General features: G+C 41.6%; 1 protein-coding gene across 4 annotated transcripts in view; it reads right to left on the bottom strand.

Moving 5' to 3' along the window:
* LOC307152273 (3',5'-cyclic-AMP phosphodiesterase 4D-like) overlaps nt 1–22,477 on the bottom strand; it is a 296,084-nt gene that overhangs the window by 206,178 nt on the left and 67,429 nt on the right. For 2 of the 4 annotated variants that reach the window (XM_079860768.1, XM_079860771.1), the window contains one exon: nt 15,302–15,540. In XM_079860768.1, the coding sequence (XP_079716894.1) occupies nt 15,302–15,540 (239 nt within the window). Of the gene's footprint in view, nt 1–6,188; nt 6,499–15,301; nt 15,541–22,477 lie in introns of those variants that run through there. The other 2 variants (XM_079860772.1, XM_079860776.1) reach the window with 1 other exon arrangement.

The raw sequence follows: 22,477 nt of genomic DNA, 5'->3' as shown, positions 1-22,477 counted from the left end.
TAGGTCCACCTTAGAAACATTGCTAAGCTACGTAACATGCTATCAGTTTCTGACGCAGAAAAGTTAGTTCATGCGTTCATGACCTCGAGACTAGATTACTGTAATGCTTTATTAGCTGGTTGTCCTGCATCCTCAATAAACAAGCTACAGTTAGTTCAAAATGCTGCCGCTAGAGTTCTTACTAGATCAAGAAAATATGATCATATAACACAGATTTTAACATCACTACATTGGTTACCTATAAAGTCACGTATTAATTACAAGGTATTGCTACTGACTTATAAAGCCCTAAACGGCTTAGCTCCAGTCTATTTAACGGATCTTCTATCGCCCTATAATCCATCGCGCTCTTTAAGATCACTAAATTCGAGGCTTTTGGTCATACCTAGGATATCCAGATCCACCAAAGGAGGGAGAGCATTTTCACATTTAGCTCCAAAACTCTGGAATAGTCTTCCGGATACTGTTCGTTGCTCAGACTCGCTCTCCCAGTTTAAAACTAGATTAAAGACGCATCTCTTCAGCCAGGCATTTATATAATACTTTTAATCTTACAGTTAAATCCGACCTCTAGTTCATAAACGCCAGAGGAGAACTGGCCCCCGACTGAGCCCGGGTTCTCCCGAGGTTTTTTTTTTTCCCATTAGGTCCTGATGGAGTTTTTCGGTTCCTTGCCACTGTTGCCTTTGGCTTGCTCAGTTGGGGATATTTGGATATTTAATTTAACTAATCAATCAACGATACTATTGATCAGCATTACCAAACGTGGACGTTCCACTAGAAACAAACATTGATGTATTGTTTTAAATTTAATACTGTGAAGCTGCTTTGATACAACCTACGTTGTGAAAAGCGCTATATAAATAAACTTGACTTGACTTGACAATAGTGCATAAAACTGTGTTCGTGCATCAGTAACCTGCGAAAACACTCGTAATGAAGCGTAATGAACTACACAAAATAGCAAACTGGCATTCAGAAACACTCCACTTCTACTCACTACATCTACATATAGTTCATCAAAAACACCAGACGCTCATCTTGATCAGAGCGAGTGCTGAGCGCTTTCTGTTGACAGTGTTTCCAGCTGATGAAAACACACGCTCAGCTCTGACCGATGTGCAGGTTTGGTCAAGTATGTTGTTGCACGAATTTTGCCACCAACTGAGAGGGTTTTCATCAGCAAGAAGCCTTTTTCCGCCATTTTTAAAATTAGCAACGCAGCCGCAGCGCTGTACACTGGATAAGCTAACAAAATCAAACCGCGTCAGTTATGCCATCATCATGTCTAGCGCATCTTGGCACACTAAAAATTCGAATGCACGGTTTTTGCATTCGAATGTGAAGTTGTTGTTTTTTTAATTCAACGAACATTCAAAAATCTAATATTTATTTGACAGCCCTAGTTTGCATCACTTTCATTCTCTACAAAGAACTAACTGTACAGCATATTCAAGATCAATGAAGTAACACTTGTAAACATTCACTTTCCCTCTATAAACCCAAAGAGAGGCTTGGTTAAAGCGTGTAGGGACGTGAAGCAGTGGCCAGGATATTGCAGCACTAGAGTGTCCCTTGAGAATCACCCAGCGCTCTGGTCAATAAGCTGACACACAGGCCTACGGGCTCAATAGCTTGTGTGTCAGCTTCCATCGCAAGGGTCATGCATTTAAAACTTGCTCAAGTAATATTAGGAGAGCAAAATAATTAAATTCCGCAAAAATGGGAACTTCGACAGGGAATTAACAGCTAGCCCGGGGCCCGTGTAAGAGTGTTTTGTGTTGCAAATTGCTGTTGTAAATTCTGGTGATTAGACACCAAGACAATGTCTTCTAACTGGCTAAAATAGATGGCTTTGCCAAATTTGCAAAAATGACTTGTGATCATCTTAAAATCATTTAATAATAATACTGTAATGTAATTAGAAAATGTATATATATATTTTTAGTGAGCAAAAAATGTTAAAGAATGAAAAATATATGTAATATATACGTAGGGCTGCCCTTGACTAAAGATTTTTCTAGTTGACTAGTAGATGTTCATTTAAGCGATTAGTCGACTAATTGTACGTACGTGTATATTAATAAGCCACTTCTAGTCGACTAACAATTAATTGAATATTAGGGTGCAGCCCTAGCAATATATAAAAATGCATTGGTAAAAATAAAACTTTATTAAGATGGCATTTTGTGGTTAAACTGAGGAATGAGAAATCATTGACAGGGCAATTAAAAATTTTAACTACAGTAACAAAAAAACAAAAAAAAACTTATTATTGAGACCTGTCAAATATGACTTTTAGGATGTGGACCAACCAAATAGAAAATTACAGTATTGTACAACCTCAGCTTCTTTTAACACATTCCTTGCTGGAATTTCCGACCGGCGACATTCCAGTAGATGGACACAAGCAAATGATCCAGAGTTTGGGAGGAAACACAGCCATAACTTTGCTGGAAATCAGACAACCATTCACAGGGACAACTCTATAGCACAGACCCTGTGGTTGGACCTGCCCTTGACCCTGATGAGACATAATGTTGTTACACAATACTCATAAATCTGATAATGTTTCATTTTATAGCTGGAAAGTAATGCACCAGTCACAGGGTCATACACCATAATGAGGATGACAACTCGAGCTTACGAATCTGAAACCCCCCCTAAATACAACCATGTCTATCTGACAAACAACCCCAGCAGAAAGCAATGAAAAACTGAGTGCCACACCAGAGTGAAGCTCTTTAATTAGACTAAGTGCACTTTCTAATGCATAGTAATGACCTTTTAACTCCTGAGCATTACTGACTTTTGACAGCAATTACCCTCCAGAAAAGAACTGTATTTGAATAATGGTTTAACATACATGACTCAAATCTGACCAAACTACAAAATTCAGACCAATGGGTGACAGATGTCAATTGTGTCTATTTGTCTACCCAGATAACAGGGAACGTTCGTAGAAGTTTGGCTAACATTCGGTCAAGGTTCTCTCGAGTTCTTAATAGAAGATCTTCAGTCTTTAATAATGTTGGCAAAATGTTATCATAAAAGTATTATTTACACATCCTTCATTAAATGTTGTTTTTTTTTTCTGAAATGTTATGGTTGGGTGTTCGTCTAATGTTTTTTAAACGTTAGTACTTACGTTAAGAACACATTCAAAAGTAACATTCCCATATTTTGTTCCAAATTTATACATTTGAATGTTCCTGTTACATTTGCATAACCCAAAGAAAGTTTTAAAAACTGGACGTTTTGAATTTTCAGAGAACATTAAGAAATAATGTTTTCAAAACATGAAAATTCTGTCATCATTTACTCACCCTCATATCGTTAAGACACACCGTAAGACATTCGCTCATCTTTGGACCACAAACGAAGATCTTTTTGATGAAATATGAGAGCTTTCTGTCCCTCCATTGACAGTCTACGCAACTACCATTTTCAAGCTCCAGAAAGGTAAAGACATCTTTAAAGTAATCCATGTGACTCCAGTGATTTAACCTCGATTATATGAAGCGACACGAGTGCTGTTTGCGCATAAAAAAGACAAAATATGAATCTCCAAAACGCGACACATGCGTGTTGTGTTGATGCGAGAGCAGACGTTGCGTGAACGTGCTTGGAGATTAATAATTTGTAAATAAAGTGGTAAATTATGTTTGAAGCACTCGTGTTGCTTCATAAAATTGAGGTTAAATCACTGGAGTCACATGGATTACTTTAATGATGTCTTTACTACCTTTCTGGACCTTAAAGGCCCCCTGAAATCAAAATTTAAGTTTTTTAGCTTTTAGTATGAATATGTTCGCCTTAAGGTTATGAATAAGCTAGTGTGCTCCAAAATAATAAAAAAAAATTAACATTTAGGAGATATAAGGATTCAAAACATACAGTCTCTCACTTCCGCTAAAATGGATCACAGATTTTTATCACCGCGGACTTCAGCTTCTCATCACATCTTCTGTCCAATCAAATGCTCTCTACAATCTAAAGCTCCGCCCCTTGTGCTATAAATACCACCTGTCCAAAGTGATCGTTGACAAGTCACAGAGCAATATGCGTTGTTCGGTTGCTCAAACGCTTGAGTTTTATTCCGTTTTCCAACAGTACGTTGGTTAAGAATGAAATGGCTTGAATTTATTCACATCTCTATTGAATCTAGCGTATCATCTAACGCGCTAATTCGCTTCCATAGTGCTTTTAATGTCAAGTACGCCTTGCAGTCTGTGAGTTAAACTAAACGCTATTGGCTATTTAATAAGGGGGAGGAGCCATTCAATATGTCCCGCCTTAGCTTCCTGTTTCAGTAGAAATTACGTCAACGCATCATACAAAACTGCGCGTTTCAAGTGGGACTTTAAAAGTGGTAGTTGCGTAGACTGTCAATGGAGGGACAGAAAGCTCTCAGATTCTATCTATCCTGCTGGATTAGCGCAACTCTGTCCTAACAATGATCTCTCTGTTAAACTAAATGCTATTGGCTATTTGAAAAGGGGGAGGAGCCATTCAATATGCCCCGCCTCAGCTTCCTGTTTCAGTGGAAATTATGTCACCGCATCATACAAAACTCCACGTTTCAAGTGGGACTTTAAAAGCGGTAGTTGCGTAGACTGTCAATGGAGGGACAGAAAGCTCTCCGATCTATCCTGCTGGATTAGCGCAACTCCGTCCTAACAATGATCTCTCTGGGCTGCACTCAGGGAATGAAACCCAACACTGGCATTACTCCTTATAAGCAATATACTGGGAGATGAGGGCAAACCGCCCAGAAAGCCCACAGGACAAAGTGTTCTCTGTATTTAAGAGCAAAAATCCACCTCTGCTCGACCCCCACTGTGTTCATCAAGATATGTTCGGTTTGAAACCAACTCCAGAGACAAAAACCTCTCAAGTCAGCAATACCGTGTAGGCCTAATCAGTGACAGAAAATCAAGAAATGCCAACTGAGTAGGTTAACACTTGCCGTGCCATGGCACATTTCTGTTTTTCTTTGTGTGTGTACGGGAATGAGAGGACATGGTTAGAGGTTAGGTGAGAAAGACACTTCGGCACATTAATTATGTTTGTAAGTGGAGAAGTCTGTCCTCCTGAGGACAATTCAAGGTGGAACAACAACTATGATTAATGATCAGCAAAACAGAACTGTGCCACACAGCAAAACTCTGAGACTGTCAATGACGACTGGCATCAGCGTAATCTAGCCTAAATTTCCCTATTGATCGCTGTCGTATAATAAATTACACCATTTAGACTGCCAAATAACTTTAAATATAAGGCTTAAAGCTATAGTAATGGTTACTGATATTATTAATCAAATGTTCATAATGCATATTGTGCTTTTATTATTAATCAAATATTCATAATGCATATTATGCTTTTATTGTTGTAGTTTAACAATCTTTTTAACTAGTATTGTGAAAAACATTAACTACCATTAATATCGTTATCAACAATCAAATATAATTCATATTTGGTCAAACTCTGGTAAACGAACACATTTGAACCGATATGCATAAATGCCAATAAGCTCTATTTGACACACTCGTCACAAGCGTTAGATAATTCTACCTGAAAGCACATGAATTTGCGCTGGTTCCGCCAAAGCAATATTCATATTGTGCATAATTAGCCAGATTATCCATATACTGTACATCTGATTATACTGACATAAGCCCCATATAAACCCTAAATGCCACGCAAACTTTATTGCATTCCGGCATTAATAGTACATAGTCATCTAATAAAATAAATAAACAGACCGAAGGACGAGTAAGCGATCAAATAGGTTACGATTACAAATATTTGCGCAATTGAAAAAAAGTCGCAAATCCCTGAGAGAAATCGATTAACTTTAAAAATGATAATAATATTGTTTTATTCTTAATATTGTCTATTGTTTTCTATTAGAGATTAAATATTTTGAATGTGTACTCTAATTAGTACACCAATAATTAAATGAATATATAGATCAAAACAAAACAAAGGAGTCGCGTGCGTAACAAAGAAACTACGCGCGCTGTAAGACACTATTTTCATTGAAGTCCGTTGACTTTCAAGTTCATTTAGTTCATTCTAAGGGCAAAAAAAAAAAAATTCTTCCAGAGATGAACTGATCTGAACAAAGAAAGTGCACTTCACAAAAGCCTGTTCACACACCCATCTATCCCTCATAATGATCTTACCGTCTAAATCCCTGAAAAGACGACGGCCACGACATCCGTGATTTCTTCAGACCCGGTCGGTGACCCGTATCCACCGCGTAGGTTCGGTCCATTTTCCCCGGTGCTTTCAGGTAAGCTATGTGTCGATGTGTGTGAGAATATCCCGCTGTCTCCCCCTCTCTCGCTCGCTCTCTCTTCACTCACTGATGTGCACTGAGAGTTTCTGCGCTAGAGACTAGAGGCTGCTGCCTCCGCAAACGTTCAGGAGGAGCGCGCGCATCATCTCCACGCTGATGCTGCCGGTCACTTTCCCGCTCAGCAGGAGCGACCGTTATTTTAAACCGTCACTGACTCTGAGGAGAAGCGACTCAGGATAGGACGCCTCTAATATTTAGCATGTCATCTTCATAACAAGATTAAGAAATTTAAGTGAGGTAAAAAAAATTATAGGAAGCACATCTTGTCAGGCAAAAATACTGTAATTGACCATTATTACATCTCAAACTGACAGGCAGACATAATCTATATCAAGTAGCCTAGGCTATATCGAAGTAGCCAAGCCTAGCCTATATCGAAGTAATCACTACAACTATCATACTTTGTTAATTTAAGGAACATTTTTAGCAATAAAAAAACAGGAAACAGTTTAAAATACTCTTTGTAGCTTTTATTGTGTTTATTAGCATGGGGTTTGTCTATATCCTATTGTAGTTTACTCTTAAAAGTTGAAAAATATAGAAAGAAATTGTTGCAATTAGCTATCAAAACTTAAAATTTTGCATTAGAATGACTTTCCCGGATTAAACTTGCTGAGATAACTCAAATATCCAAAGTTGTCACTAAATACAGCTTCACATTTCAAGTTTATTAAACTTAAAAGGCAGCAAAAACCCTTACTTTAAATTGAAAACTTATTTTTTTTAAATGTACAGATTAAAAATGTAAAACCAAAAAAAAAAAAAATTGTTGACTCATCTCCACTCAATAATTAAGGATTTTTTGTCCAATAAAATGGTTTCTAAAATGAGAACATCTGCTCTTAAATAGAGTGTTGCAGGGATGACGTAAATTTGTAGGCCACCCAGAAACTTAGCATCACACTGGTTCCCTCGACAAATACCAATAGGATTTTCCCATAGGCTTTTGAATTATCACAAAAAATAAGCTCTGTGATCAATAAAAGTTTATAATATTTACATTTTGTCCAAGAAAATTTTCACAAATGAACACAACTTTTATGAATTTTGAAGCTTAAACACAATCACCAGAAGTAAAATGCTAAAGGTAGGCTATAAACTAACTAAACCACGGTCCCAACGACTTTAACGTCATCAACATAAAAAAACATGTCAGAATAGTAATGCAAGAGCATGATTATAAACATAACGAGGCTGCAAAAGTGGAGTGAGTTCACCTGTGTGGCGTGATGGCGTTTAAAGTCCCCCTTTAGTCAATAATTGTATCCCTTGAAACTCATCTTTGATCACCAAAATTACATTTTTAAACGTTTTTCCTTGAAAAAAAAAATTCTTCATGCCTTAAAATAGCTTGAATGTAACTCGACACCCTTGCCTCATTTAGTATTTGCGGTTCTATGAATATGCAAATGAGCCCCGCCTCCACTCACTCACTCAGCTCAGAGATCCACTGGTTGACGATCACACGTTGATCTGATTGGTTACAAGGTAGTTTGTGTCAGAAACACCAGCGATTTCAAAGCGTGTTTTTGAGACTGTCTTTGATTCACTGCAGTTTTAAGGAGGAAATACTCAGCAATGGTGTCGACTTATGAATTTACACATGGTTTGTCTTAAAGCAGATTAAAAACACCACATAGACACATAAACAACATTAAAAGCTTGATTTGCACCACAGGGGGACTTTAATGTCTCCGACTGCCTCTGTAGTCCCATTTAGCCACTTGTTAGCAACCGCCTTTTTCAAGACATGTAAGAGTGGGGTAATACTGATGTATTTTATGTCATAGAATAAAACATGAAAGTGTCTTGAGCTTGTGTTCACCACAGACCTTATTTCAGCCATTTAACCAAAAACCCATTCAAAAAACCCATTGACTTTGTGACGATGGAACTTGTTTCCGGGTTTTAGCCTATAAAAATGCATCATCCCTGCACCACTCTATAAATACCAGTCTCTGACTAGCAATAGCATGTACAAATCCTGATTCATGGCTGTAATGTAAACTTTAGACTATTTGCTATTAAACATTTATATATAACTAATATCTCTAATCCAAATTTACTATTTTTAATAAGAAATATGTCAAAACAAGCTATTTCATGGCACAGTTAACATTTTCCACCGACATTGTGGGTGGGCTCTTGAGACCAAATTTTCTTATGCAAATTAAAGTTTACTGTAGGCTGACTGATTTTCAGAAGTTGATAAGTTCCATGATTGAACTGAATAATGGATATAGGTCTGGTAGAGCAAATCAAAGCACCTACCGGTTTAACGTTTGTGTGCGCTGTGTGCTCTGTGAGCTTGGGAAGATAGAATATGGAAATTATTTTTTTTCAGTTATGAATCTGCATGCGTGAGTCAGACAGACAAGTAAATCTTTCAAGGGAATAAAATAGACCACATTAAATGTGATGACACTGGTTGTGTGGATGGTTGTCAATGATATTGATAATCCGTGAGATGTTTTGCTGTTTGGGTAAGTGATGCATCAAATTAAAGATTCACAAACTGACCTCCTTCTTTGAACACGCCCAAGACAGGACCCTTCTTACAGGGGGAGACTACAACCAGTCCTCAAAATAGGGACATGTCAGAGTTATTTATTCAGTCAAGCAAGTTAGTGATGTCAGGTGTAAGTTGAACATGATGGACCCTTAAACCAACCTAAATATACATGTATTTCTTAAAGGGGTTATATAATGCCATTTTTGTACAAGCTAATATGATTCTTTAGGGTCTAAATTAAAAGTTTGTGATATACTTTAATTAAAAATTCTCATTAGTATTGTAAGAAAACACTCATTTTACCTGGTCAAAAACAGCTCTGTTTTCAGCACGCCGTTTAAGTGCATGTGTCTTTAAATGATAATGAGCTTTGCTCACCCCGCCCCTCTGTTCTGTGCGGACACCGTTTGTTATAACCATAACACAATAACCATAACGCGTTGTTCATTATAAACGTGGGATTATGAATTATATTGAGAACGTCGTACATAGAAAACATGGCGTAATGTACCCTGAGTGTAAATCTTAGCCGCATTCATTGTGAAGCGTGCCAGCGATTTGCAAAGATTAATATAAAGATTAATATAAAGGTTAATAAAACGTTACACTCACTTCTTCTTCTGGAGGTGCAGCAGGAACACGAATAGTTGGTACCGATCCTTTTTTCAGGAACAGCTTTTTAGCAAAACCAGCTTTATACTGACCCTCTTTTGTAAAGCAGTCTGGTGTGTGAAATGATTCGCTCAATCATGAAAGCATTGACGTTGATCGTGGGGAATATTCCCTTCGAAAACAAAACTCAGCCACTGCGTCTTCAGCGGTTCGGATTTAGGAACATTAAAACGACTGCTGTGTTCCTTATTGCACCCAAGAACAGAACACCACGATCGATTAGACGCCATTCTGCTCATAGACAGTGCTTCAGCGTATCAACAATGCAGACTATGATGACCGCTCGCTCACGAGGGAACGAGGGCGGGTCTGTGTTGAAACGCTGCTGTCAATCAACAATCGTGGGAGGTGCGTCCGATCTCGTGACGTCACAAAATCGAACGGCTTGATTTGAGACGGGAAACCATATAAGGAGATTAAAAAAAAACATTGGATGGATTTTTATCATTTTATGATGGTTGTGTACAGGCACTGCCAACACACATTTCAGTACAATCAACTTGTAAAAGTGCATGTACCATTATATGACCCCTTTAAAGGAACACACCGACTTTTTGGGACTTTAGCTTATTCATCCTATCCCCCAGAGTTAGATAAGTCCATACATACCCTTTTCATCTCCGTGCGTGCCGTAACTCTGTCTGACGCACCCACCGCTAGCCTAGCTTAGCACAAAGACTGGAGATAAATGGCTCCAGCTAGCATACTGCTCCCAATAAGTGACAAAATAACACCAACATTTTCCTATTTACATGTTGTGATTTGTATAGTCACAGCGTGTACAAATAACAAGGTCACATGAGACACCTTGTCCGTCTTCTAAACGTACACACACTGGGAACTATATTCTCAGAAGGCGAAGCACTGCTACTTCTGCGGAGTGATTTGCTCGCAGCGCCTGAGAAGCCCTGTGGTGAGGAGCAGAGAGTTCGCTCAGAGTTGGAGTAAATCTGTAGAGTAAATCTGTTCGATATTGGTGTGTGAAATTTACATTACAGAGCAAAACGTCCAAGTATCGTCAAGTACCACGGACCTCATTTGTTTTCAGCGTGAATGACGCGGAAAACGGGAAAGAGCTGTGAGATTGACTGAACAACTAGATTTAAAAAGAAAGAAGAGGTATATTTTTACAGACTGCTGAAAGATACAGAACAGAGAAGCAAATGAATCACTGCAATTCATAGAAACAACTGGATCCAGGATTTGCAGTGATTATTGTGTCAATATGCTGAATTATGGGGTAAAATCACACTCTATATATTGTATTGACAACTCATCAATTAAATATTTACCATTGTATATTCTGCATAATTGGATGATTTTAAATAAACACTGACAAAAAACTACACAAGATTTAGTGCTGGATGATATGATGATATATGAAGAGCTCTTTTCCAAAACACGATAAACGCCATTTTAAAAAAAAAATGAGTTTGTCGTGTCATTTTGCTGTTTACTGAACCTATTCACTGCTCCATCAACGTTTCATGCCAAATCGTTATATTTCCTTGTTTAAAATGTACTGCAAGATGCAGTTTCTTTCCAAACCGCGATAAGCGCCAAACCTATTTTTAGCCTAAACGCGATATATCCTCTGGACTAATCAGAATTCTCTCTCTCGCTCGCTCTCTCACCCTCAAACCACGACGCTCAATTCGCTTCATTCACGCGTCCGCACCACGCTAAACGCCTCATTTGGGCCGCAGGACCTCCAGATGCACGTAAACGCGTCTTTACATTGACTTAACATGAAAATCACTTGCGCCAGACGCTCTATTCGCGTTTGGTGTGAACGCCATTTACTCATACACAAGGTCATGTCGTGATTTGTTCTATGTAAAGTGGACAATGGTTCTACTTTTTATGGGTTCGACACATTACTGAATGCCAATGTATTTATTATGCCTTTTTTTTTTTTTTTTAAAGACAAACCATCAATTTTTGGAAAAAGTTGATTGATTTATAGTGTTTTGGGGAAAAAATTATGGATTTATAGCGTTTTGAAAAAAAAAAAAAAAAACTTTGAAATTATCATCAACAATTTTGTTGTTTGATTTAATAATCATTGTTCAACATGTTCAGACTGAGCCAAAAAAACATTTTAACAGGATAAATTGAATATTCACAAAATGTGTGGGTCTAGGTAAAAAAAATTATTTTCCTGAAAACTATTTAAATGGATTTATAGCGTTTTGGAAAAGAGCTCCTCATATCTAACATTGATATGAATGATCACATGGATTTAAACCTAACTATATTATATTTATATAAAGTGTTCACAGGCAAATTTGCTTTATGTATTTCCCAGGCGTTGAAATCAGGCTCATATAAATGTCAGGAAACACGATTCCTGCTGCATGTCAATATCCATGATCACTGGATCTGTGGTAAGCTGTAAGAAACACTATATCGAGTCCAACCTTTAGTTTAAACTGATAATCGTGTGTTTTACTGGCGTTTTCACAGTTTCCTCTATTAACTCCAGTCACTCCGCAGCTCTTCTGCCACTTAGTCCGGCTGAGCGAGTGTGTTCCCGCGGGTCAATGCATACCCTCTATACTGAAAAACAAGCATGTGAATAATCTGTGTAATTGGGAATGTGCAAATGCAGAGCCATAATTTGCATCACAACGCAAAAGAATAAAACTGCGAAAATCAGTTTTTTATGCTTTACATGGAGCGTGACGCATGATCTATTTATTACATGCCAAAGCATGCACAAACTTCAAACCGAATCCCAGATGTATTCACATTCAATTGGCAGAATATGACTCACCAGACACATAAAAATTGTATTCCGGTCCACGGCTGATTCAGGCTGCTGATACGATGCCACTCCAGCACAGCATGGCTTTCGGCAAGAGACAAATTCCTATTTTCATACGTCTGTAAAACCTTTTCAGAATTTAGATATGCAACGGTTGCATCTACAGAACCCCAAAATCAGTAAAGGTCAGCTATAATGAAAGGTGTTTAGGATTGTTCATGCTTCTGTAATACCTTTCTGACATGAAAGTGCACAGTTCAGCAGAATCAGTGTCTAAGCTGATTTAAACAATCATGGCGTCACTAAAAGGGTGGCCAACGGGCCAGTCAAATCGACCCAATCAGCAGCAGATGAGAAACCATGTTGAAGAAACTCAGTGAATTATAAATGAACCACGCTTGGGGCCAAACTAGACAATATATGAAGGAAACTTCTTTAGAAAGCAGCACAAATCTCTGGAGTTTGTACAGGTCAGAAAATCTGTAATGCAATCGCAAGAAAGTGCGTCAGGTATTCTATTAATTTCACTTTACAGGGCGAATGACTGTGACATTTAAACTGGATGTCTGTGATTCACGAGCCTCACAGGAAATTACTCTCTCATTCCCATCAATGTGAATAGATCCAACAGTGTTTTCTCTGTGGGGGAACGTAAGAGAAGACATTAAAAAAAGAAAAAAGAAAATCTGTCCTTGGTTCCAAGCGGCACTTCCATCTTTTCATAAAACCTTGTAAACTATTAGACGTTAATGGAGGGAGATTGCACCCAGTCAATAAGGTTTGATTGAATCCTGCCACACTGAAACACTACATTAGTGCATGACTAGTTTGGCCTAAGAATAAAATGTAGCTCCAAGATGACGCAGCTTTTCAAAGACCAGCCACGGGAGGAAATTGATTGTGAGCGGTGGGGTGCCACTGATTTCGCTTTGTTGTAGAATAAGGCCATATCTGACACATGCATACATGTATGCTGCCAGCTAATGAAGAACGCCAGTTATCTCTAAAAACTACTCAACCCATGTAGAATCTTTAAAATTCAAGAACTTTCAAGACAAACATGAGGTCAATGCTAATAACTACATTGGCCTGATAAACTTGTACAGTAGTATGTTAAACTTCAGTCTATCAACATCTAAACCCTAAACAACCTCTTCTAAAAATGGCATTTACAGCTGAAATGCAACCCTATATATATATATAAACTAAATATTTACAGGAATAATGGTTGATTAAAACCTTTAGTTTTTAGTAGTAGTAGTAGATTTAGTGTTTTCATTAGCATCCGCTGTTAAAAGCTCCTAGATCATTTATAATTTTTCACAGGTCATATTGAAATGCTGAAATTCACTGGAAAGATCATTTTTGCAGTGTTTCGTCAGCAGAATAATCCAAAAACACATTAAATAACAGTACAACCACACTGAAGAGATGCACGTCTATCCCTCACACCCTCGCTTTCAAAATCAAAGATGGCGCTGCTGTGAATAAGGTCTGTTGGATCAAGATAAATACAGTTCCTGAATGTTATTTACATATTTAAATATACAATTTAATGATTAATTATATCACACTTCAAAGAGAAATTGAATTTACCATTGTGAGAGTTTGAGAAACAAAATTTAACAAAACTGAAATGCATGGCTTTTCAATACCACTTCTGTCTACAAATTTGTTCCAAACTGAGAAGCAGCTACTAAAGCTCAGTGTACTTTAAATCCCAATTTGAGCAAGACTGTAAGAACACGATGCAATCCTACCCTGAATATTGGGCTCTTTTGCCTGTAAGCAACCACCCACAAAGTTCTGCACAAGAAAGCAGCGCTCGCTTTGTCTGCAGTAAAGGTGAAAAATCTAGTGTGAAACAGTGAGGACTACAAAAATACAAGACGCAAAAACATTCACACTTAAATCCCATTGAATATTGCTGTGGATACAGTAAGAGAAACTGATCTTAAGCCACAAATTCTCTTTCATCCATCAGCGTACAGCCCTGGAGAGACACCCTTCAGCTGTGCCTCTTTAAAGAGTCCTTCAAAGAAAGAACAGGCTGCATGGATGATAAGTGACAGCAACACAGCGAGCGACGTTGGACAAAACGTCAAAGTGTGTTCTAATCTATCCCTCCCAGAACTTCTCACTCTAAACAGGATTTGAAGAGCTAGTAGTAAAGTCGATTTTATCACAATGCCCATTTCATTCTTACTTTTATATCACTGGCGATGATGAAACACCATTGCTGAGAAATATCCAAGTGTTTTTACAAAGACTCCCACAATGTTTTCTTCACAGATAACCTTGTGGGTTGCAAAAATAATGGTGCACTGAAACGATTTACAAGCAATTATTTTTATGTTATGACGGATACGCAATGGTTGTTGATACTGTATAGTTATAGGGGGGGAAAAACAGCATTCACACTCAAATCTGAATATTTATATCAGGGATGCACGATATATCGGCCAATATATGTTAATATATGTTCATTTTAATGTTATCATGTTATCACAGAAAATTTGGCCGATATATTAAAGCCGATAAATAATGTATTATTTCCTTCAGCTGAGACTCTTCAGATGCGCACTGTTCAACATGATGGTTCTGAATTTCTTTAAATATGAGTGGAATCACTTCAAAAGGGAAAATATGGTTAAGTGCAGCGCAAGTCTGTCATATCGGCTACATGAAATTATAATGAGAACATCATAATTGTGTGTTTGAGACGTGGCTTTTAATGGTGAGACTTTTGTTTTTGTAATCAGGCTCTCAAAAATTATATAAAAATTTGGATTTTGATTTATCGGCCGATATATCGGTTATCGTATCGGCCAAAATTTTCATATCGGTGCATCCCTAGTTTATATCCTGCCGGAGAAAAATGTGACCCAGTATAAATGTGTTTTTAGAAACCAGTAGCTGTGCAACCCCTACTGAAATGTCCATATTATATGCACCCACACAAAAGACATGATCTGCTTTGGCTCACCTGCCGGTGTCAGCAGATGTGATGGCGATGAGCGGGGGGGTGCGCAGTGCCAGGGTGGTGGGACGGGCGATCGACTCCATCTCTCTGCTGTTCCAGTCATGTTGCTCGGCTTGCCGGAAGACCAGCGGGGGAAGCTGAAGGGTTCGACTGGAGCGTCTGCGCACTTGGATGTGCTCCATGCCTGGCGGGACGCCTTCCTCTGCCTCGGCTCCTGGGTACTCTGGGGACCCATCACACACCTGGCACAACACAAACACACACAGAGTAGATGGAGAGATCATACACAGACTGAGAAGGTGTTGAGTGCACAGGCCTACAGATGTGTCCTGGGGTTATGATATTCTGAATGTTCCAATTCAATCTGACTTCTGACCTGTAATGCTGCCTGAATCATAATCATACACTGTTCACTCGTTCGCCAGAGGAGAACTGAGCGATTGAGTCTGGTTTCTCCCAAGGTTTTATTCTCCATTCTGTCGAGTTTTGGTTCCTTGACACTGTCCCCTTTTTTCACCTTTGTTGCCATTGTCTTTTGGCTTGCTCAGTTAGGGACATTTAATTTAATATTCAACAATATTATTGATCTGTCTGCATTGACACCATTATATGAGAGCTGAACTGAGCTGGACGAGAGCGGCTGTATATATAAATTAACTAAATACTTTTTTACAACAAAAATGAAACATCACTGAACTTAATTAAGCTGGACTGTGACGCTATTTTCTTCTAGAAACAAACTTTGTTGCATTATTTTCCTGTTATCTCTGTAAAGCTGCTTTGAAACAATGTGTATTGTAAAAAGCACTATATAAATAAAGGTGACTTGACATGATGGTTTGAGTTCGAGAATTTATATTGAATTAAATTCACATTTATTTGTATAGCACTTTTCACAACACACATCGTTTCAAAGCAGCTTTACAGAAAGTGCAAGAGTACATATAACAATTTAGAGTGATCTGTTATCAGAGGAAACTGTCTTGTTATGTATTTCAGAAATGTACAAATACATATAACAGTTAGCTAAAAAAATATTAATTTAAACAATGTCATAATTTAAGGCAGAAACAATGAGCTCATTGAAGATTATATAAATGACTAAGGGGCAGGAAACTACACACACTCTTCCCAGATCAGCCAGTTGTTAAAGTACCAAATCAAAAAGAGAAGATAAAATGACGCAAGCATCATGCAATGCATTAGTTTTAGCGCCATGTGTCGATTTCCGAGACATTTCAGTTTCTCCTTTCTGTGCTCTTCCTCAAGAGGCTGTGTGGCAAGGCTTTATCCAATCTTTTCAGATCTTTTATTTGATCAGAATCATAATAAAAACATAATACTAAATAAGACCTAAAGCACATTCCAACCCCCCTTCATATTTGAAAGCCAATAACCAATATATATATGCCCATAAATATAAATCCAAGTAGTTTTTGAGAGCCTGCTTACAAAAACAAAAGTCTCACCATTAAAAGCCCTGTCCCAAACACTTCAACATAAATCAAACAAATGTATTTTACACTCCTATAGTCAACTTTTCTTACCAAAAAAAAAAAAACTTTATATATATATATACAGTATATACAGTCTGAAATATATATATATATATTTATTTATTTATTTAATTTTTATTTTATCATACTCAACTCCAAACCACCATGTTGAAGTGTCTCAGCTGAAGTAAATAAACCATTATTTATCGGCTTTAAAGCCAAATCTTCATATTGGACCGATAACGATAACATCAAAAATGAACATATCAGCCGATGCCGATATGGGGGTCGATATATTTTGCATCCTTAATAACGTCCCGGGTTACGTATGTAACCCTAGTTCCCAGAGGGAACGGACGCTGCGTGAAAACGCTGCGGGGAACGCCCCAGCGTGACGCGTCTGAAGCATGAATGAAATCAGTCAATGGAGAGATGTCATAGCGAGTGACGTCACCGACCAGGAAGCTATAAATATCCCTTGAGTAAAAAACGCCACTAGCTTCATAGTCTCTGAAGCAAGCGCCCCAGGGGATGCAGGGAGTATGGCAGGACACGCAGCGTCCGTTCCCTCTGGGAACTAGGGTTACATACGTAACCCGGGACGTTCCCATTCAGGAACTACCGCTGCGTGAAAACGCTGCGGGGAACGCAATACCAACGTCCCCATGCGAACAAATCCCCGTAGTGTGTGCATTAGGGAGCACAAACTGACGAGAGAACTTGAGCCCCAGGAGTGGAGCAAAAATCAAGACTATAAAATTTGATGAATGTATGTGGTGAGGACCAGCCCGCCGCATCACAAACATCCTGAAGGGCTACTCCGGAGAGGAGGGCCCTGGAAGCAGCCATACTCCTAGTGGAGTGGGCCCGTACAGCCAAAGGAGAAGGCTGACCGGCCGACTCATAAGCAAGCGTGATGGCCTCGACCACCCACTTGCTCATCCGCTGTTTAGAAGTGGGACCCCCCTTATTGGGGGACCCGAAGCAAACAAAAAGCTGTTCAGACTTCCTCCACAGGGCAGTTCTGTGGACATAGGCGTCTAGAGCCCTAACTGGGCACAACAAATTAAGCTTCTCCTGGTCTGGCGTAGTAAACGGAGGAGGACAAAAAAGCCTGCAGTATGACGGGCCTAACTGAAGTGGTTGGGACCTTAGGAACATAACCTGACCTCGGGTACAGAAACGCTTTAGCCATGCCAGGCGAGAATTCCAGACACGAGGGAACCACTGACAAAGCCTGAATATCTCCTATCCTTTTGAGAGATGAGATAGCAAGCAAGAAAATAGTCTTTAAGGTGAGGAATTTCTCAGAAACTTCTTCAAGGGGCTCGAAGGGAGCCAGGGAGAGGCCATCCAAAACGATGGCCAAGTCCCATGGTGGTACCCTCGTGCGTACTGCTGGCCTCAGCCTCAAGGTGCCACGGAGGAAACGAGATACAAGTGGGTGTCTCCCAAGAGGAACTCCATTCGAAGGGACGCGGTAAGCAGCTAGGGCCGCCACGTACACCCTCAGTGTAGAGTGGGATAACCCTGTAGAGAGACGGTCCTGCAGAAACTCCAGCACTGTACCAACCGGGCAGTTAACTGGGTCCTGCTGGCGCTCTCCACACCACGAGGTGAAAAGATTCCACCTCGCAGCATAAAGTCTCCTAGTGGCAGGAGCTCTGGACTGGAGGATGGTCTCAACGACCTCAGTCGAGAGACCAAGATCTATGAGCTGGGCCCCCTCAGAGGCCAAGCCCACAGCCTCCACAGTTCTGGGCGAGGGTGTAAGATGAGCCCGCTCGCCTGAGACAACAGGTCCCTCCTGACCGGTATCTCCATGGGAGAGCCGTCGAGAAGGGACACAAGGTCCGAGAACCATACTCGGGCCGGCCAGAACGGGGCTATCAGGAGTAGCTTGACTCCGTCCCGGCGGACCCTCTCCAGAACTCCTGGGAGCAGAGCAATCGGGGGAAAGGCATACAGGCGAGACCTCGGCCACGCCTGAACCATAGCGTCCAGCCCCAGTGGGGCTGGGTGGCTGAGAGAAAACCACAGATGACAGTGTGATGTCTCTCTGGAAGCAAATAGGTCTACCTCGGCACGACCGAAGTGCTCCCAAAGGAGCTCCACCACCTCGGGGTGAAGTCTCCATTCCCCGGGCCTCGGCCCCTGTCTCGACAGGATGTCTGCCCCTTGATTTAGATACCCCGGGAGATAGATCGCTCTCAAAGATAGAAGTTTCCCCTGGGACCAAAGAAGGATCTGACTGGCTAGTTTGTACAAAGGGCGCGACCTCAGACCCCCCTGATGGTTTATATAAGAGACCACAGATGTGTTGTCTGTGCGTACAAGAACATGGTGGCCCCTTAGGTCCGGTAGGAAATGTTTCAGAGCCTGAAACACCGCCAACATTTCTAGACAGTTTATATGCCATAGGAGATGATGGTCCTGCCATAGACCCTGAGCTGGGCGACCACTCATGATCGCCCCCCAACCCGTGAGAGAAGCATCTGTTGTTAGCACTAGGCGACGACAGGAAGCTCCCAACACAGGACCCTGGGACAGAAACCAAGGATCGCTCCACACGACCAGGGCTCGAAGACAGCGTCGCGAACACAGGATCGTGCGGAGCGGATTCCCCCTCGGGGAGAACCCCTTGGTTCTGAGCCACCACTGCAGCGGTCTCATGTGCAGCAGGCCGAAGGGTATAACGCTGGACGCTGCTGCCATGAGACCTAACAGCCTCTGGAACTGTTTTACAGTGATTAACTGGCCTAGCTTGATCTGTTTCACTGCGGCGAGAATCGAAGCAACACGAGCAGGTGACAAACATGCCTGCCTCGTCGTCGAATCCCACACTACGCCAAGAAAAGTGGTTCTCTGTACTGGAGAAAGCACACTCTTCTTGGTGTTCAGTCTCAACCCCAATTTTTTCACATGAGCGAGAACGACATCTCGATGCCGAACCGCTTGATGTTCCGACTGAGCTAAGATTAACCAGTCGTCTATGTAGTTCAGGATGCGGATGCCCTGAAGCCTCAGCGGGGCTAGAGCCGCATCCATACACTTGGTAAAAGTTCGGGGTGACAGTGCTAGGCCGAACGGAAGGACCCGGTATTGGTACGCTTGGCCCCCAAACGCAAACCTCAGGAACTTCCGATGTTGAGGAAGAATCGATATATGGAAATAGGCGTCTTTTAGGTCTATCGTAACGAACCAGTCCTCGGACCTGATTTGTAACATGATCTGTTTGAGAGTAAGCATTTTGAACTTTAGTCTCCCTACAGTGCGATTCAAGAGACGCAGATCTAAAATCGGACGTAACCCCCCATCTTTCTTCGGAACGATAAAGTAACGGCTGTAATAGCCTGACTCTCTGCTGGGAGGAGGAACCCGCTCTATAGCCCCCTTTTGAAGAAGAGTGATAACCTCCTGTTCCATTATCAAAGCTTGCTCGGGGCCCACCACAGTGGGAAGGACCCCTCTGAACCGAGGTGGACGAGACCTGAACTGAATAGCATAACCTCTTTCGATTGTTTGCAGGACCCAACGAGACACATTTGGAAGGTTTTTCCACTCTACCAAAAATTCTACTAAGGGAACCAGCCCCTCGGGGCTGGCCTCTGTTTGAATAGTCGGCGTGACAGACACAGCGCCCTGTAACGGCGCACCGGCAGGGAAACACTGGTCTGAACACACTAGAGCCCTCCTCGGAGGCGGCGAGCGTCCCTCGGGAAAACACTCGCCGGGCCCTTCTACGCCCTGTTTTGGCAGGGTTAGTAGAACAGGCCCCTGAGGGAGCCGGGAGAGACAGGGCACCATTAAAGGAGGTGGACTCGAGTCTCTCACGGCGGGGACCACCCTCAGAGCCCAGGTGCTGACAGCGTCAGGACCTTTTCGCCGTGGCCTTCTTAGCGACAAGAACTGTTCTCAGATCAGCCCTGTCGCGAGGAGGCCGCGCCTGAGAACGTCCCGTCTCATCCCTCCAGTTTGTCTGCGGGGGGGCACGAAACGCGACACTCTTTTTCTGCTGTGCTCTTCTCTTCTTAGCAGCCGAAGTACTCGGTGGCTGGGGCTGCCCTCGCTCAGCAGCCCCAGAGATACGGACTTTGAGGGGAATAAATTTATGAAATGCAGCCGTCTGCCTTTTATCTTCCTGGAACCTCTCAGTGACAGAATGAACGGCATCACCAAATAGACCCACAGGCGAAACGGGAGCATTTAAAAGAACATTCTTATCTTTCTCTCTCATAGAAGTCTGGCTCAGCCATAGATGTCTTTCCGTGGCCACCAGGGCTGCCATAGACCGGCCAATAGATTTAGCGGTCTCCCTGGTGGCACGGAGAGTGAGATCAGCAGACTGCCTGAGCTCATTAACAATATCCACGGTAATTTCCCCCTTATCACACGCATCTTTGAGCAGGTCGGCCTGATAAGCCTGCATAATAGCCATAGTGTGTAAGCAAGCCGCCGCCTGGCCAGCCGCCGAATAAGCCTTCCCGACCAGCACTGATGTATTTTTTAAAGGTCTGGAGGGAAGGGCCGGTGTATTAAGAGACGAAGATGAAACAGGAGAGAGATAGCTAGCAAGCGTCTCCTCCGGTTTCGGCATCGTTATATAACCCGCAGTTTTAGCCCCACATATATTGCCATAAGTGTTAGACTGTGGTGTATATATTCTGCTTGAAACTGGTGAAGCCCAGGTCTTCGACACCTCAGTGTGAAGATCTGGAAAAAAGGGTAAACACCGGCGAGAAGGCTGAGGAGGTGCAGACAGAAACCGATCATCAAGTTTGCTTTTATAAATAGACTCCTGCCTGTCAGCTGGCCACTCGATGCTGAGCTTTTCTACAGCACGAGATAATACACTCATCAGCTCATGATCGGCACTTGTATGCTGGAGTGACGAGTCACCAGTCTCTTCAGATGCGAAGCTTTCGACATCCAGCTCCTCAGAACTGGATAATCTAAGCTCCTGGACATCGTGTGCCTCGACCGGATCGGAAGTAGCCGCCTCAGCGCGCGCTTCCAGAACCGGGACAGAGGCACTGGATCCCGCCGGAGATGGCTGAGATAGGGCGGAGCCCGTCTCAACGTCTCCGGTGAGATCCATCTGCGAACCCCAAGTCAAGCGCCGCCGCTCTGCCTCAACAGAAGCGGGACCCGAGCCTCGGGGAGCCCGCAGCAGACCACTCTCCTCGAAGAGCGATCGCCGCGAGCGCAGAGTCCGAAGAGGAAAACGCTCGCAATGCTCACAATCAACCCCCTCGAGGGCTGACTGGGCATGCTGCATTCCCAAACAAGCAACACACAGTTGATGTGAATCCCCTCTAGTAATAAATCTGGTACAAGGGGGAACACATCGCTTGTATTCTGGCTCGCTCGTCACATTGACACTCATAACTGGTTTTTTTATATATATATATATAGTGAAAAACTCCTGCCTAGATTTCCTTTTTAATCTAGAAACAGACAAACACAATCGACAGATTCAGACACACACAGAGCGCTTGCTGAAGAGCAGAAAGCTAGTGGCGTTTTTTACTCAAGGGATATTTATAGCTTCCTGGTCGGTGACGTCACTCGCTATGACATCTCTCCATTGACTGATTTCATTCATGCTTCAGACGCGTCACGCTGGGGCGTTCCCCGCAGCGTTTTCACGCAGCGGTAGTTCCTGAATGGGAACAATGTTTTT

Source organism: Squalius cephalus (genome assembly GCF_949319135.1).
Source record: "Squalius cephalus genome assembly, chromosome: 24".
In the NCBI taxonomy this organism is placed as follows: domain Eukaryota; kingdom Metazoa; phylum Chordata; class Actinopteri; order Cypriniformes; family Leuciscidae; genus Squalius; species Squalius cephalus.
This window is presented reverse-complemented; position numbering and strand designations above follow the sequence as displayed.